This window comes from Hipposideros armiger, unplaced genomic scaffold, assembly GCF_001890085.2.
Source record: "Hipposideros armiger isolate ML-2016 unplaced genomic scaffold, ASM189008v1 scaffold_310, whole genome shotgun sequence".
Classification (NCBI taxonomy): Eukaryota; Metazoa; Chordata; class Mammalia; order Chiroptera; family Hipposideridae; genus Hipposideros; species Hipposideros armiger.
Genome location: NW_017731660.1, coordinates 1,794,433 through 1,806,815, shown reverse-complemented (window position 1 = coordinate 1,806,815; position 12,383 = coordinate 1,794,433). Strand labels below are relative to the sequence as shown.

Genomic DNA, 12,383 nt, shown 5'->3' with positions numbered 1-12,383 from the left:
GAGAGAGAGAGGAGGAGGAGGAGGAGGGAGGGAGGGAGGGAGAGAAAAAGAGAAAGAGAAAGAGAAAGAAAGAGAGAGAGAAAGAAAGAGAGATTTCTTAAACCCCCAATTGCAGGGTGCCTTCTACACGTGGAGGGCTCAGATGAGGACATTGAGTGGGTTATCCAGTCTCCTTTGTGCCCAGCTACTCCTGAGAATGGGAACCCACATGAGCGTTTTTGGCTGCTGGCCTGGCAGGAGCACCTAGGAATAGCTCTGCCCTCAGGGTGCTAGGCTTCCTGGGAGGAATATGGTTGACTCAAGGGCAGCCTGGCCCTCAGGTCATAAGGTCATGATGCTGCTGACTCTTCAAGGTCAGGCTCCCCAGGCCTCCAGGGAGGTTGTTGAGGCTCCTGGGCTCCTCCTCACCATCCTTCCTCCCTCATTGTCACAAATACCTCTGAGCGCTATGGGGTGAGTCCTGGGGGGGGACAGGTGGATCTGAGGGACTGCTTACAGGGAGTTTGTGACCTCTGGGGAGGGTTAACAGTGGGAAGAGTAATGCCAGAAGAGCCGTCTTCCCCAGGCACCGAGTGCCCTCTTCTCTGGTCTCCAGAAAGCTGCTGCAGCTTGTCCACATTCCCCCTCTACTCCTTAGAGGGACCCTGGTTTCATGGGAGGACCTAATCCGCGTCTGGTGTAGAAGTAGCATGGACCTGTGCACATATACTTGCTTAGGAGGACATGTTTGCAAAGGTGGACACGTGGTACTCCTTAGAAACTTGCAGGATGCCCTGCCCACCACCCCCACTCCCTTACTGGCATCTGAACCTTTCCTGTCACGGGAGGGGGGTGATGTTGTTTCGTCCAGACAGAATGCACTGGGACCCACAGAGACACGTTCAGATGCAGGGTGTGGGGTGTGGAGGAACGAGGACCCACCAAGAAAGGGCCTGGGAAGGGACAGGTGGGCCCAGGGGACACGTGTTCAGGTCCACATAAATAGGGTGCTTCTCTCCTGTGCCCTCATCTCCTAAGTGGAGCTGTCTCCCCAGTATTTCAGTGCCTTGTGGGCTAGTTGCTTGAGGAGGCTGAAGTGGGGACATGCCACCTGCTCCCACTTGGTCACCCAGTGGGCAAGCATCCACTCTCCAGGGGCCCAGGCCCAGCTTAGAGCTTAGTGGGCACCTTGACCTGCTTCCCCTGGGCCACACTGCCAGCTGTAAACGAGGACTAGCCTGCTGGCCTAGGGAAGGATGCAGGCCCCAAAGACAGGTGCCTCTGGCAGTGGACGTAGGCAGGCTACGGCCTTCTTTCCCAGGTGCCTGCTCTTCCTGCGGAAGACTGCACTTCTTCACTCCAGCCTGTGTCTGTCTGACTGCCACCTGCGTGTCATTTTTGGCTTGCCACTGATTTTATGCTGTTTTGAGGCTGCCAACTGCCTCCATCCCTCCAATCCAGATCCCCAAGAGGAGGTCCGATTCAGCCAGTCCATCATTCTCAGTAAGCCACTTGGGCCACCTTCAGCCCACAGGCAAGCAGGCAGCTGAGATGGTGGGGTCAGAGGGTACACATGGTGCACCCTCCCTCCCCTCTGCAGGGCTGTAGAGGACAGTGTTCCCCAGCAGGGGCCATGGATGTGGCAGGGACTCCCAAACTCGTCTGACACACTGGACGTGAGCTCCCAGGGATGGCATCCCTTTGCTGACCTGCATTTGCTTTGGGCACTTCCAGGGCACAGTGGATTCCGGTTGCCCTCTGGCCAGCACACCCCCTGACCCACACCATGGGATTCTGAAGGCGGATGCTCCTGGGCCCCCACATCCTATACTCTGTGGATGATGGGTGACGACAGACTGTCTGAACACCCCAAACCTATGGGACTTCTTAACATCTGTTTAAGAGATGACCTGCAGCCCTCTCTGGGAGTGCACCCAAGGGGGATGCCTGAACCTTCTTGGGAACACACCTGGGCGTCTGCCCCCCCTGATCCCACGAGGCCAGGCACCCCTCCCAGGGGCTCCAGTGCAGAGCCCATGGGCCTGGTGGCCGGCCCGTCCCAGGGGGACCCGAGGCAGAGCCAGGGCACGTCCACACAGGTGGTATTCTGGGCGGGCATCCTGCAGGCCCAGATGTGTGTCCTGGACCTGGAGGAAGAGCTGGAAAAGACCGAGGGGCTCAGGGCAGGGCTGAGGTCCTGCCTCCCCGTGGCCCCTGCGGACCTGTGCCCCTTTTCCTGCAGCCCCACAAGCCCTCAGGACTTGGACCTGTGTCCTGGCCCACCTGTGGAGGAGGCCTCAGGGGAGGACAGCAGCGGGCCTGAGGGTGAGGATCAGGACCTAGTGTGGCCAGGCGAGGGGACGGTAGGCTCCTCCCTGGAGTGGGATGCAGAGGAGGAGAGTGTGTTCTTTGACAACCCCCTCTTCCTGGAGAGCCCCTGCTCAGACTCTGCTCTTGGGGCCCGCTTCTCCTGGGGGCCTCCAGACACCTGCATGGCCATGAGACCTGACAGCCCACACACCCTGGAGCCTCCTGTCCTGGTCCCGGGAAGTGGGGCGCCATGGTGGCTGGGCGAAGACCCGGATGGTGGGGACAGCATGGCTGACTCCAGTGGGCACACCACACCTCCATTCCCTGTGCCCACCTACAAATCACACTCCTGGGACATGGTAGACACCACTGACCAGGCTCCCACAGCACCTCCTGGCCGGAGGAACAGTGAGGTAAGCCGGGCCTGGGAACCAACCCAGGGCTGTGTGTGGGGAAACGGAAGGCCGGGCCTTGCCCTGCACTCAGAGGTCACCGGGGCCAGAACACTCTTCAGATGCCAAAGCTTTTGGGAACCCTGGAGTAATAGAGCTGGAAAGCCAGACCAGTGTGGCCTTCAGACCTGTCAGAAATTCTATGGATGCCATCATGTCAACTGAACACGATGGCCCTTATGTCCACAGTGTCCCTGTATCACCAGCTTTGAGGGCAGTGTATGGACACTTGGAACTGGCAGGTCCTCCACTTATAGCCTGTTCCCAGCCTTTCTCTGTTCCCGGCCACCCCTCTCACCTCCCAACTGTAGCTGCAGGGTCAGCTGCCAAGGGCAACCTCCGCCCCTGACGGGAGATGCCTGGCAGTCCCACTCTGTTTTTTCTTAGCGATTTCAGCATTTTGCTACTTTTAGCTAACCATCTTTCATTCCCTCTCCCCTCCTGGTGTCAGTAGATCAGGCCCATATAACAATGGCAGAGGTCCTTGATATCAGCTAGGACTAGTTATGGGGACAAGTGTGGCAGACAGTAGGGAGCACGATTTTCCCAGGGAGACCTCTGTGAAGAGATAAGGGAACTCCAGATGGTTGAGCAGGGCTGGGACTGTCTGGTCTCCCCAGTCCCAGAGAGCAATGCAGACCTGTTACCCCAGAGGGGCTTCTGAGTGGCTGGGGTCCCAGTGTGAGTGGGACCTTCTGGCCAGTGCATAAGGCTGTCGCTGTGCCCCACTCCCTCTGCCGTAGCACAGCCCCTTCTTGGTTGGTACTGTAGGAGGCAGGGCTACCTGGGGGGACTGGTGAGGAAGGAGGATGACAGAGAAAATGGGTAGTCAGTGGACATGGGCTGGGGCCCAGGAGGCCTCGGTGTGGCACAGTCCCCCAGGTTACACCCCTCCTCCCTTTCTCTGAGACTACTCTGGCAGATGGTCTTGACCCTGCAGCATCCCATGTGGACAAAGCATCGACCTGGGAAAAGGGACCTGTTGGATCTGACCCTGGCCCTGCCACCCATCATGTGCAACCTTGGGCAAGTCACCTCCCCCTCTGCGCCTCACCTATATCTATACAGAAGAAACGTGAACCTATGATTTCCAGGGTCTGGCATCAGCATCCTAGAATGTGGGCTTTCTCTGGTCCAGGACCCTTCTCTGAACTCAGGGCCCAGGCCGGATGGGAGGACAGCAGGGTGGGCTCTGTGTTCACAGTTGTGCTCCACTCTCCCTGCCTAGACCCCCTCACCTCTCAGGGACTCCAGGCTTCACGGACACCCTGTGCTTCTCTCAGCAGGCCCTGCCCAGTGCTGAGGACTGGCATACAGGACAGGGTCCTTCCTGGCCCCAGGTGCCTCTCATCTCCCAGGACAGAGGTGAGACCTACTATGGGGGTCTGGGAAATTGGGTGGTGGGAGGCTTTGCATCTGGAGTGGGACAAAGGTCATTCTTGGATCCATGGGTGTCATTAGGGGTCCCACTGTACTGTGTTGGAGCCAGACAGACTTGGGGTTAAATTCTATTTCTGCCTGTGTGACATCATCAGGACTGTGGGTTTCAAATACTCACTTTGCAGAGTAAATGAAGAAATATGCAAGACACCCAGCATCTTCGATGCCTGGGTCTTAGTGGCTTAGTAAGTCCTGAGCCCTGATTGTCTCAGGGCTGGAGTCCTGGGCGCCCTATGCAGTCTGTCTCTGCATGTGGGAAGTCACTGCCCAAAGGATGGACAGGACTTGCCACCCAGCACAGGGAGAAGCCCCATGGAGACGGCTTGGTGGGCAAGGGGCAGATGACTCTTCTGGCTCTCCAGGCCCCTCGGCCTTTAACCTGCTGTTCACCTTGCCAGTCTTACTCCGTGCTCTTTCTCAGGTGACAGACATGCTGAGTGTCCCCAGGAGCCTGCTCCTTGCACCTCAGCCCCTGACCCCTGGGGAGGCCCAGCCCCTTCTTCAGAGCCTAGCAGCCCTGAGTCTGAGAGCAGAGGCCTCAGCTACAGGCCCAGCCCCAAGTCTTCCCCGGAAGGCAGCCCGCGGCCCTGGGGCCAGCAGGCCGGCGGCATTCTGCCCAGGTGGACACCAGATGCTCCCTGCCTGTCATTCCTGGAAACAGGTGGGGCAGAGCCTAGTTCCCTGGAGAGAGCAGCTCCAGAGCCTGGGGAGGACGTGAAGAGTGAGGGGGCCAGGCAGCCTGATGTGCACCGGACCTCCACAGAAGGGTGAGTGTGGGACTGGCCGGCTCTGGCTGATGCTTATGGGTGTGTCTGGGAGTGCCCTGGTCTGGGAGCATGACAAGTGCACACTGGGACTGAACACACCTATGTCAGTTAAGCCAGGGCTATCTGCCTGGCCCTCAGCAGGGTTTTGAGGGAAACAGGAGGGTTTGAAAGCACCAGAAACCAAAGAACAGACAGTCACACACATGCGCCGAGGCAGGGCCCCGTGAGACCTGTGCAAGGCTGGACAGCAGAGGGGCAGTGCCCAGAGAGATGGCAATTGTGCCCGGTAGGTGTGGGGCATGGGAGTTCAGAGCTCGTGATGTGGAATCACATATGCTTTGTGTCTAAGGTGGCGTCTGAGAGAAACTAATGCCAGAGCCTAGGCCCAGGCAGCTGGCTCAGATCTTGGGAAGCTGGAGCGCCAAGGGGGTTTGACTGGGACCAAGGGAAGGGGTCTGGGGCCCGGAGCAACTGGCACAGGTGGGAACAGGCCAAGTGGGAAAGCAGCCGAGGTCTGCCACCCAGATGGTGTGTAAAAATGTCAGCCCCTGGGGTCTCTACATGGGGAGGGGCTTTGTTCTTAGGCTGGCTGACAGGGGTCACCCGATACTGCAGTGACTGCAGGGTCAACCCCACTCCCATCTCTGTGTCTCTGGGTGGTGGCACAGAACCTGTCAGTGTCAGGATCAAAGAGCCGTCCTTCTCATGCATCTGGAGACAGTTGTTCAGAGGCAGGGTCATCAGAGGGGTCTCTCGCTATCTAGACCCAGAGTGTCATTGTACCAAAATTAAAGTTAATTCAGCTCGCAATGAAATAAGTAACCCCCCTAAAATGAGAACCACACTTTTAGAGTAAATGACATACTAAATATTCTATAAATTAGTTTATTTAATCTTATATTTAATACAATATAGGAGGTTTAATTTTCCTCGCACAAGCTTGCCCAATGAGAGGCCTTTCATTCACACTTGACTTTCACAGTGAGCTCATAAAGGTCTTTCTGATTTTATTTTAATAGCAGCTTTACTGAGATGAATTTACACACTACAGTCCACTCATTTGAAGTGTACAATCGCATGACTATTTATTTTGGCATAGTGCTTTCTCCCCCAAAGTGCCTCTCCATCTAGATATTTTAGCAACAACATTAACTGATGAGATCATTTTTTTGTAAAAGTATTTCAGGGCTTCATCAGCTGATTATCCAGACAGTTCTCTCTAGAGGGGATGAGTGTGTCATCTTTATTTCCTGCTCTCTGTTGCTCACTGGATGAATGCCCCCAGCTCCTCCCCGTCACCGGCTTTCCGTGTGATTCCTGGTCTCACAGCATCACTTTCATGGACTTCATGAAATCATGGGGAATTGTTTTACAAGATTTATAATTTTACTGTTCAGTTGGTTTTGATTATGTTTGCCCTGCCTTGCTGGGTGTGTCTGAGTCTCAGGACGCAGTGAGAAGTTACCAGCAAGGACACTGGCCCTGTCGGGCCAGAGATAGATGTGTTAAGTGGAGAGGGCAGTCTGTCAGTGAGCATTTTCATACTATGATTTCTGCTTCTGTGCATAATTGCTAACTATGGCAGTGTGGACAATGACCATCCCGATGACAAGGGCTCCCCATGCCTGGTTGCAATGTCGCAGGGCAAACTGAAGGGTCAAGTAGAGACAGGACATGGGGACTTCTGATGTTCTGCGTCTTTGGGGCTTGCCGGTTCACTCATCTCCCGCAATAAGGCCCTTTACCACAGTATAGGAAGGGAAAGGCTGGAAGCCACCTGACCCCGCAGCCGTCGCCATTCCTAAAGCTGGTCTAACTTCCCATTCTCACCTCCTTCACATGCCTTTATCGGCTCCAGATCTAGCAATGGGAGCTGGAGCTGGAACTGGAGCTGGAGGGCAGGGGCGGACAGGCAGGCACTCTGAGGGTCTCTCCACGACTTGACCCAGAGCCCTTTCGTGTCCATCTAAGTGGGAGTCTGATGACACTGATGGACTTTCCCAGGCTTCCTGAGAGCCCCATGCCCCAAGTGCAGCCCCCAGAGGAAGGCCAGAGGCCACAGGCTGGAGACAAGCTGGCTAATGGCATTGGGACCGACAAGCTGGCCTGGGACCTGGCCTCTCGCCTATATCGCCTAGAGGGCTTCCAGAAGTCCGAAGTGGCTGCCCACCTGCGGAAGAAGTAAGGGGTTCTGAGCCTGAGCAAGGTCGAGGGTGAGGCAGGACAGGCTCCGTCCACTGGTCACACCTCCCTGTCCCTGTGTCCCTCCAGCTGACCTCTTACTCCATCGTGCCTGTCCTGATGTTACCCCTTCTCATGCCCTTGACCCAACTTAGAGCCACTGGACTGGCCACTTTGCCTCCCTGCCCTGATCCAACGTGTCCCTCCCACCCAGCAGACAGACCCTAGTTGACCCTTGCCCTCTCAGCCCCCTGGACCCATCTGTCAGGCCTTGGGATGTGTGCAGACTTTGGGGCCCCTCTGTGCTTGTGGCCCCAGTCTAACCCCCACCCCACTTCCCTCCGCAGTGATGACCTCAGCAGGACTGTGGCTCAAGAGTACCTGTCCTTCTTCCAGTTTGGAGGCCAGAGCCTGGACCACGCCCTCCGGTAATGCTCTGGTCTCTGGGAGTGGGCTGTGGGCCGGGGCCACAACCTCTAGTAGTGCTCCGCCCTCTCTGGGGTGGGCTGTAGGTGAGCAGGCTGGCAGCCCCTGGGGGTCTGACTCTGGCTTCCGTGCAGGGGCTTCCTCCAGGCCCTGGTGCTCAGTGGGGAGACTCAGGAGCGAGAGCGAGTCCTGTACCAGTTCTCCAGACGCTTCCACCACTGCAACCCTGGGCTTTTCTCCTCAGTAGGTAGGAGGGCAGGGCTCCCGGGTACTGTGGTTTGTTTGGGGGATTGTGAGAACCTGAGCATTTGGGGGTCACCCCACCCAGTGAGGGCAGAGGAAACATGGGGCCCAGTTGCAGCGCTTTGTCTCCACTTGTGGCAGACTCGGTCCACACCTTGACTTGTGCCATCATGCTCCTGAACACTGACCTACATGGACAGGTGAGCGGATGGGGAGGCCGGGTGGGTCCCAGAGTGGCTGGCTGGGGGGTACTAACTGTTCTTCTTGTCTCCATGGCCACAGAACATCGGGAAGAGCATGAGCTGCCAGGAATTCATCAGCAACCTGAATGGGCTGCAGGATGGTGGAAACTTCCCCAAGGAGCTGCTGAAGGTGCGACTTCCACTCGGGTCTGGCTCTGCCCAAATGTGCTTAAGAGGACAGGGCCTGTTCAGTGGAGGAACTGAAGCTTCGGCTGGGATCTGTTAACGTTTGTATGTTCTGTTCCCAAAGCCCAACCTGGACCTACTGAACCAGACCTCTGGGCTGGGCCTGAACGGCCGTTGAGCTTCCAGCCCTTCCCGCTTCGTCAGCTTCCTCCGAGCAGGATAGCATGTGGCTGATTCATTTCCCTTCCAGAGAGCTAGTTCAAGCCTCACTTAGCTCAGGCAGGGACTAGAACTGCTGTGTTCACCTTGTGTCTCCAGCTCCCTACACAGTGCCCAGAGCTTGGCAAATGCTCCATAAGTTGTCACATGTGCGGGGAGCACCGAGGGGTTCCTTCCTGCTCAAGGGAGGAAAATGGATGGGCTGGGAGAAGCAAGCTGCAGATGCCACACCCCTCCACCAGATGGATTTGGGCCCGCAGCGTCAGGCTCCTCGGCCCACCTATGTGCTTCTGTTCCAGGGCCTGTACTGGTCTATCCGAAGTGAGAAGCTGGAGTGGGCAGTGTAAGTGAGAGCCCTTCCCAGCCCACCGGGGCCTGGGCAGTGCCCCTCAGAGTGGGGCAGGGCCAGTCTCAGAGGGGGTACAGCCCAGGTAACACCTGGGGGTGCCAGAGACGGGGGGTTGGGGGGATGACAGGAACTAATGGGTTGGCTTCAAAGGGCTCCTTCTGGGTGTCCTGGGGTGTGGCTCCCCAGCAAGACAGAGGGTGGGGGTGTTGAGGCAGTGGGCACCTCCTGATGGCTTCTGCACAGCCAGTACCCCAACCAGATTCTGTATGTCCAGGGATGAAGAAGACGCAGCCAGACCCGAGAAGGTCCGGCCGAGTCCCCCAGCTGGCACGATGAGCAACCCCTTCCTCCAGCTGGCCCACGACCCCACTGTGCCCACGTACAAGCAGGGCATCTTGGCTCGAAAGATGCATCATGACGCGGATGGCAAGAAGAGTGGGTGTCTGCTGCTGTGTGGGGCCTCTGCGTGGGGTTTGTGTGAGGCAGCACTGCTCAGGGACGCCTGCTGTGTGCGTAGCTGAGGACAGGTCCCCCATGCTCCTTCCTCCGTGGTGACTGTGTGCTGTGTAAGGCACCCTGGGGTGGGAGGGGTGCAGACACAAGAGGGGCCTAGTGTTCCTGTCCCCAGAGCCCCTGTGGTGACGTGTGGTCTGAGTGGTGTCTGAGAGCTGGGTCAAGTATGGGGTGTGGAACAGGGTGAGGTTTGGGGTTTTGTTTGGAATGGGATGTGGGGGCAGGATGGTTGCAGCATCTGGGAAACAATTGGATCAGGGCTGGACCTTAAAGGGTCTGGGTGTGGAAGTTGGGCAGAGGGCATCCCCCACAGAGAGGAGCAGGCAGTTTGCTGCAGACATGGGATGTGTGAAAGAGAATGGTGGGAGATGCACTGAGCTTCACTGCAAAAGGCTGGAGGCTCTAGAGCAGCGGTTCTCAACCTTGCTAATGCCGCGACCCCTTAGTATAGTTCCTCATGTTGTGGTGACCCCCAACCATAAAATTATTTTTGTTGCTACTCTATAACTGTAATTTTGCTACTGTTATGAATCGTAATGTAAATATCTTTTTGTTTTCTGATGGTCTTAGGCGACCCCTGTGAAAGGGTCATTCAACCCCCAAAGGGGTCGCGACCCACAGGTTGAGAACCGCTGCTCTAGAGCAAGGCAGCCATGGAGTCCCAGGTGGGACAGGTGGATACTAGCCAGGGAGCGAGCGTTCCACGGGCCTGAGTGAGGCCAAGGCTGATCGCAGGGGGACTGCTTTCTCCCGCCTAAGGGCCTGAGCCCTGTGGCTCTCTGGACAGGTTTACGAAGTGGAGGTCATCTTACAGGGACCAGAACAATGTCTGAGAAGTGCTGTGCTTGTCGGCTTTTGCTTCTGTGTGTTTATGTGCACCTGGGGCATGGGGGGCTGGAGGTGGTGTGAGGGGCAGGGAGGGGGCCCTGGGGGTGTCTGGGTGGGGTGCCCTCATCCACCTGTGTGCTCTCCTGGAGCAGCGCCATGGGGCAAGCGCGGCTGGAAGATGTTCCACACCTTGCTTCGAGGAATGGTCCTCTACTTCCTGAAGGTAGGAAGGGGGTCCACACCCTGATGGGCAGGGTGGGTAACTGATGAACAGCTCTTTTCTGAGTCGCTGTGCCCTGTGGCAGGGAGAGGACCAGGGCCCTGAGGGGCAGATGGTGGACGAACCTGTGGGGGTACACCACTCACTGGCCACACCAGCCACCTACTACACCAAGAAGCCGCATGTCTTCCAGCTGCGGACTGCCGACTGGCGTCTCTACCTCTTCCAGGCACCGTGAGTTGGGGTGGAAGGCAAGCACAAGGGCCCCAGCTTCCTGTACCTGAGCCCTGCTCACTTCTGGTGGCTTCTGGCCTAGCCCTGGTGGAGCTGCCTGTTGACCAGCAAACCTCTCAGATGGGCAGCGAGAAGGGGTACTGCGGCCCACTCTGCCAGTGTGTGTCTGTCTCCTTGCAAGTCCACATCAGTCTCCCATTCCAGGAGGTCACTAACAGTTGTCATTCCTTGACATTTGATGTAAAATCTGTTGCCTTCCCAGATTTTCCTCTCTGGTGGATGAACAAGACCACCAGCACAGGTCAACCTCTCTGCCAGCTGCAGAGTTCTGGGTTCTGAGCTACTGTGAGAACATGGGAGGTGGGAAGTGGGGACCAGTGACAGCGTTGACTCCAGGGCTTGGGGACCCAATGGCCTCTGCATCCACAGCACTGCCAAGGAGATGACTTCCTGGATCGCACGCATCAACCTGGCCGCTGCCACGCACTCAGCGCCTCCCTTCCCCGCCGCCGTAGGCTCCCAGCGCAGATTTGTGCGGCCTATCCTGCCCGCGGGCCCGACCCGGAGCTCCCTGGTACGGCCTTGTGGGGAGGAGGTTTACAGGTATAGGCAGCGGGGTGTAAAAGGACCTAGAACAGGAGTGCAGACAGGAGCGTGTGCCTGCGCACTTGGCCTAAGGAGGGGTCAGGACAGCTTCCCACACCTCATCCCGCCCCCCTCCCCGGCTCCTAGGAGGAGCAGCATCGATCCCATGAGAACTCCCTGGACGCCGCCTCTGATGACCTGCTGGATTTGCAGAGGAACTTCCCAGAGCGGCGGGGCCGCAGCCGCGAGCTAGAGGAGTACCGCCTGCGGAAGGAGTACCTGGAGCACGAGGTGAGGTGCTTTGCTGGCTCACGCCCCGTCTCCTTGTGACCGCCCCCAGCCCTGTAACCTGCGCTCTTGGGCCGCTTGGGACGTGAGGTGCTTGAGTGCGTGGTTTGCACAGGTATGTGTGCACACAGGGTGTCTGTCCTCGTGTTCTAGGGACACAGAGCAGCCGCTTGTCAGAAATACTCTTAGGGGCTTTACTTTTATAGTTTTTTTCCTCCTAGGAGTAGTATATTTGGCTTTTCTTAAGTTGGAGGAAAAACTATCTTAGCTGAATTATTTCTCCTAATGCCTATCTAATAGTAACAGGCTGTATTTGTACAGCTTGTATTACTTGCCTGGATTACCCTATGAAATTATCTAACAACTATGATCCTCATTTTGTAGATGAGGAAACCGAGGCATGGAGAGATCAAGCAACTGGTCCAGCCTGATAAATTTACATGCTACTCCAATCATTTGTAGTATTGACTAAGGAATGACAGTTATTAGCTCTATGACTGATGTTGGGATGTTTTATCCTCCCTCCCCCACCCAAATTCTGCTTTGGCCTAATGTTGGTCACATTCTGGGACCTGAGCAGGAGGGGTAGGTGTGGGGTAGTGTGACAACAGAGGTGTCATAGGTGATCCAGAGGCAGAGAAGGGAGCATCCGTGTTGCCTGCTGGCTGTGCCTACTGAGTCCTGGCGCTGCCCTCTCCCTTCCTGGCTGTCGTTGTCCTGTGCCCCACTTGACCTCCTAGGCTGAGATGATGACCCAGTGGGATGGCGGAAGGGAAAGCACTGAGCAAACTGGGAACCAGATCTGGAGGGCACTCGTTACAGAGGCCTTAGGAGTGTTGAGCAGACGAGGGCAGTTGTCATCACGCTCTCCAGATGCCAATTGTCAAAATGCTGTTGAGGGCAGATGGTTGCCACCTATGTGCAGTGCTGGGCACATCTCAGGCCTGCTGGGTGTGGGGGCTGTTAATTCCAGCACTACAC

General features: G+C 56.8%; 1 protein-coding gene across 17 annotated transcripts in view; it reads left to right on the top strand.

Annotated features, from left to right (window-relative positions):
• Window positions 1-12,383, top strand: part of PSD4 (pleckstrin and Sec7 domain containing 4) — a 34,506-nt gene that overhangs the window by 12,766 nt on the left and 9,357 nt on the right. For 7 of the 17 annotated variants that reach the window (XR_002125971.1, XR_002125970.1, XR_002125969.1 and 4 more), the window contains 15 exons: window positions 1,301-2,702; window positions 3,651-3,767; window positions 4,025-4,106; window positions 4,603-4,948; window positions 6,953-7,129; window positions 7,477-7,557; window positions 7,690-7,802; window positions 7,940-7,998; window positions 8,081-8,170; window positions 8,685-8,728; window positions 9,009-9,169; window positions 10,228-10,298; window positions 10,381-10,529; window positions 10,959-11,103; window positions 11,262-11,405. Coding sequence is in view for 13 of the 17 variants with exons in the window: in XM_019660023.1 (XP_019515568.1) it covers window positions 1,818-2,702; window positions 3,651-3,767; window positions 4,025-4,106; window positions 4,603-4,948; window positions 6,953-7,129; window positions 7,477-7,557; window positions 7,690-7,802; window positions 7,940-7,998; window positions 8,081-8,170; window positions 8,685-8,728; window positions 9,009-9,169; window positions 10,228-10,298; window positions 10,381-10,529; window positions 10,959-11,103; window positions 11,262-11,405 (2,664 nt within the window). In the remaining 4 variants the exon portion in view is untranslated. Of the gene's footprint in view, window positions 1-50; window positions 2,703-3,650; window positions 3,768-4,024; window positions 4,107-4,602; window positions 4,949-6,952; window positions 7,130-7,476; window positions 7,558-7,689; window positions 7,803-7,939; window positions 7,999-8,080; window positions 8,171-8,684; window positions 8,729-9,008; window positions 9,170-10,227; window positions 10,299-10,380; window positions 10,547-10,958; window positions 11,104-11,261; window positions 11,406-12,383 lie in introns of those variants that run through there. The other 10 variants (XM_019660032.1, XM_019660030.1, XM_019660026.1 and 7 more) reach the window with 8 other exon arrangements.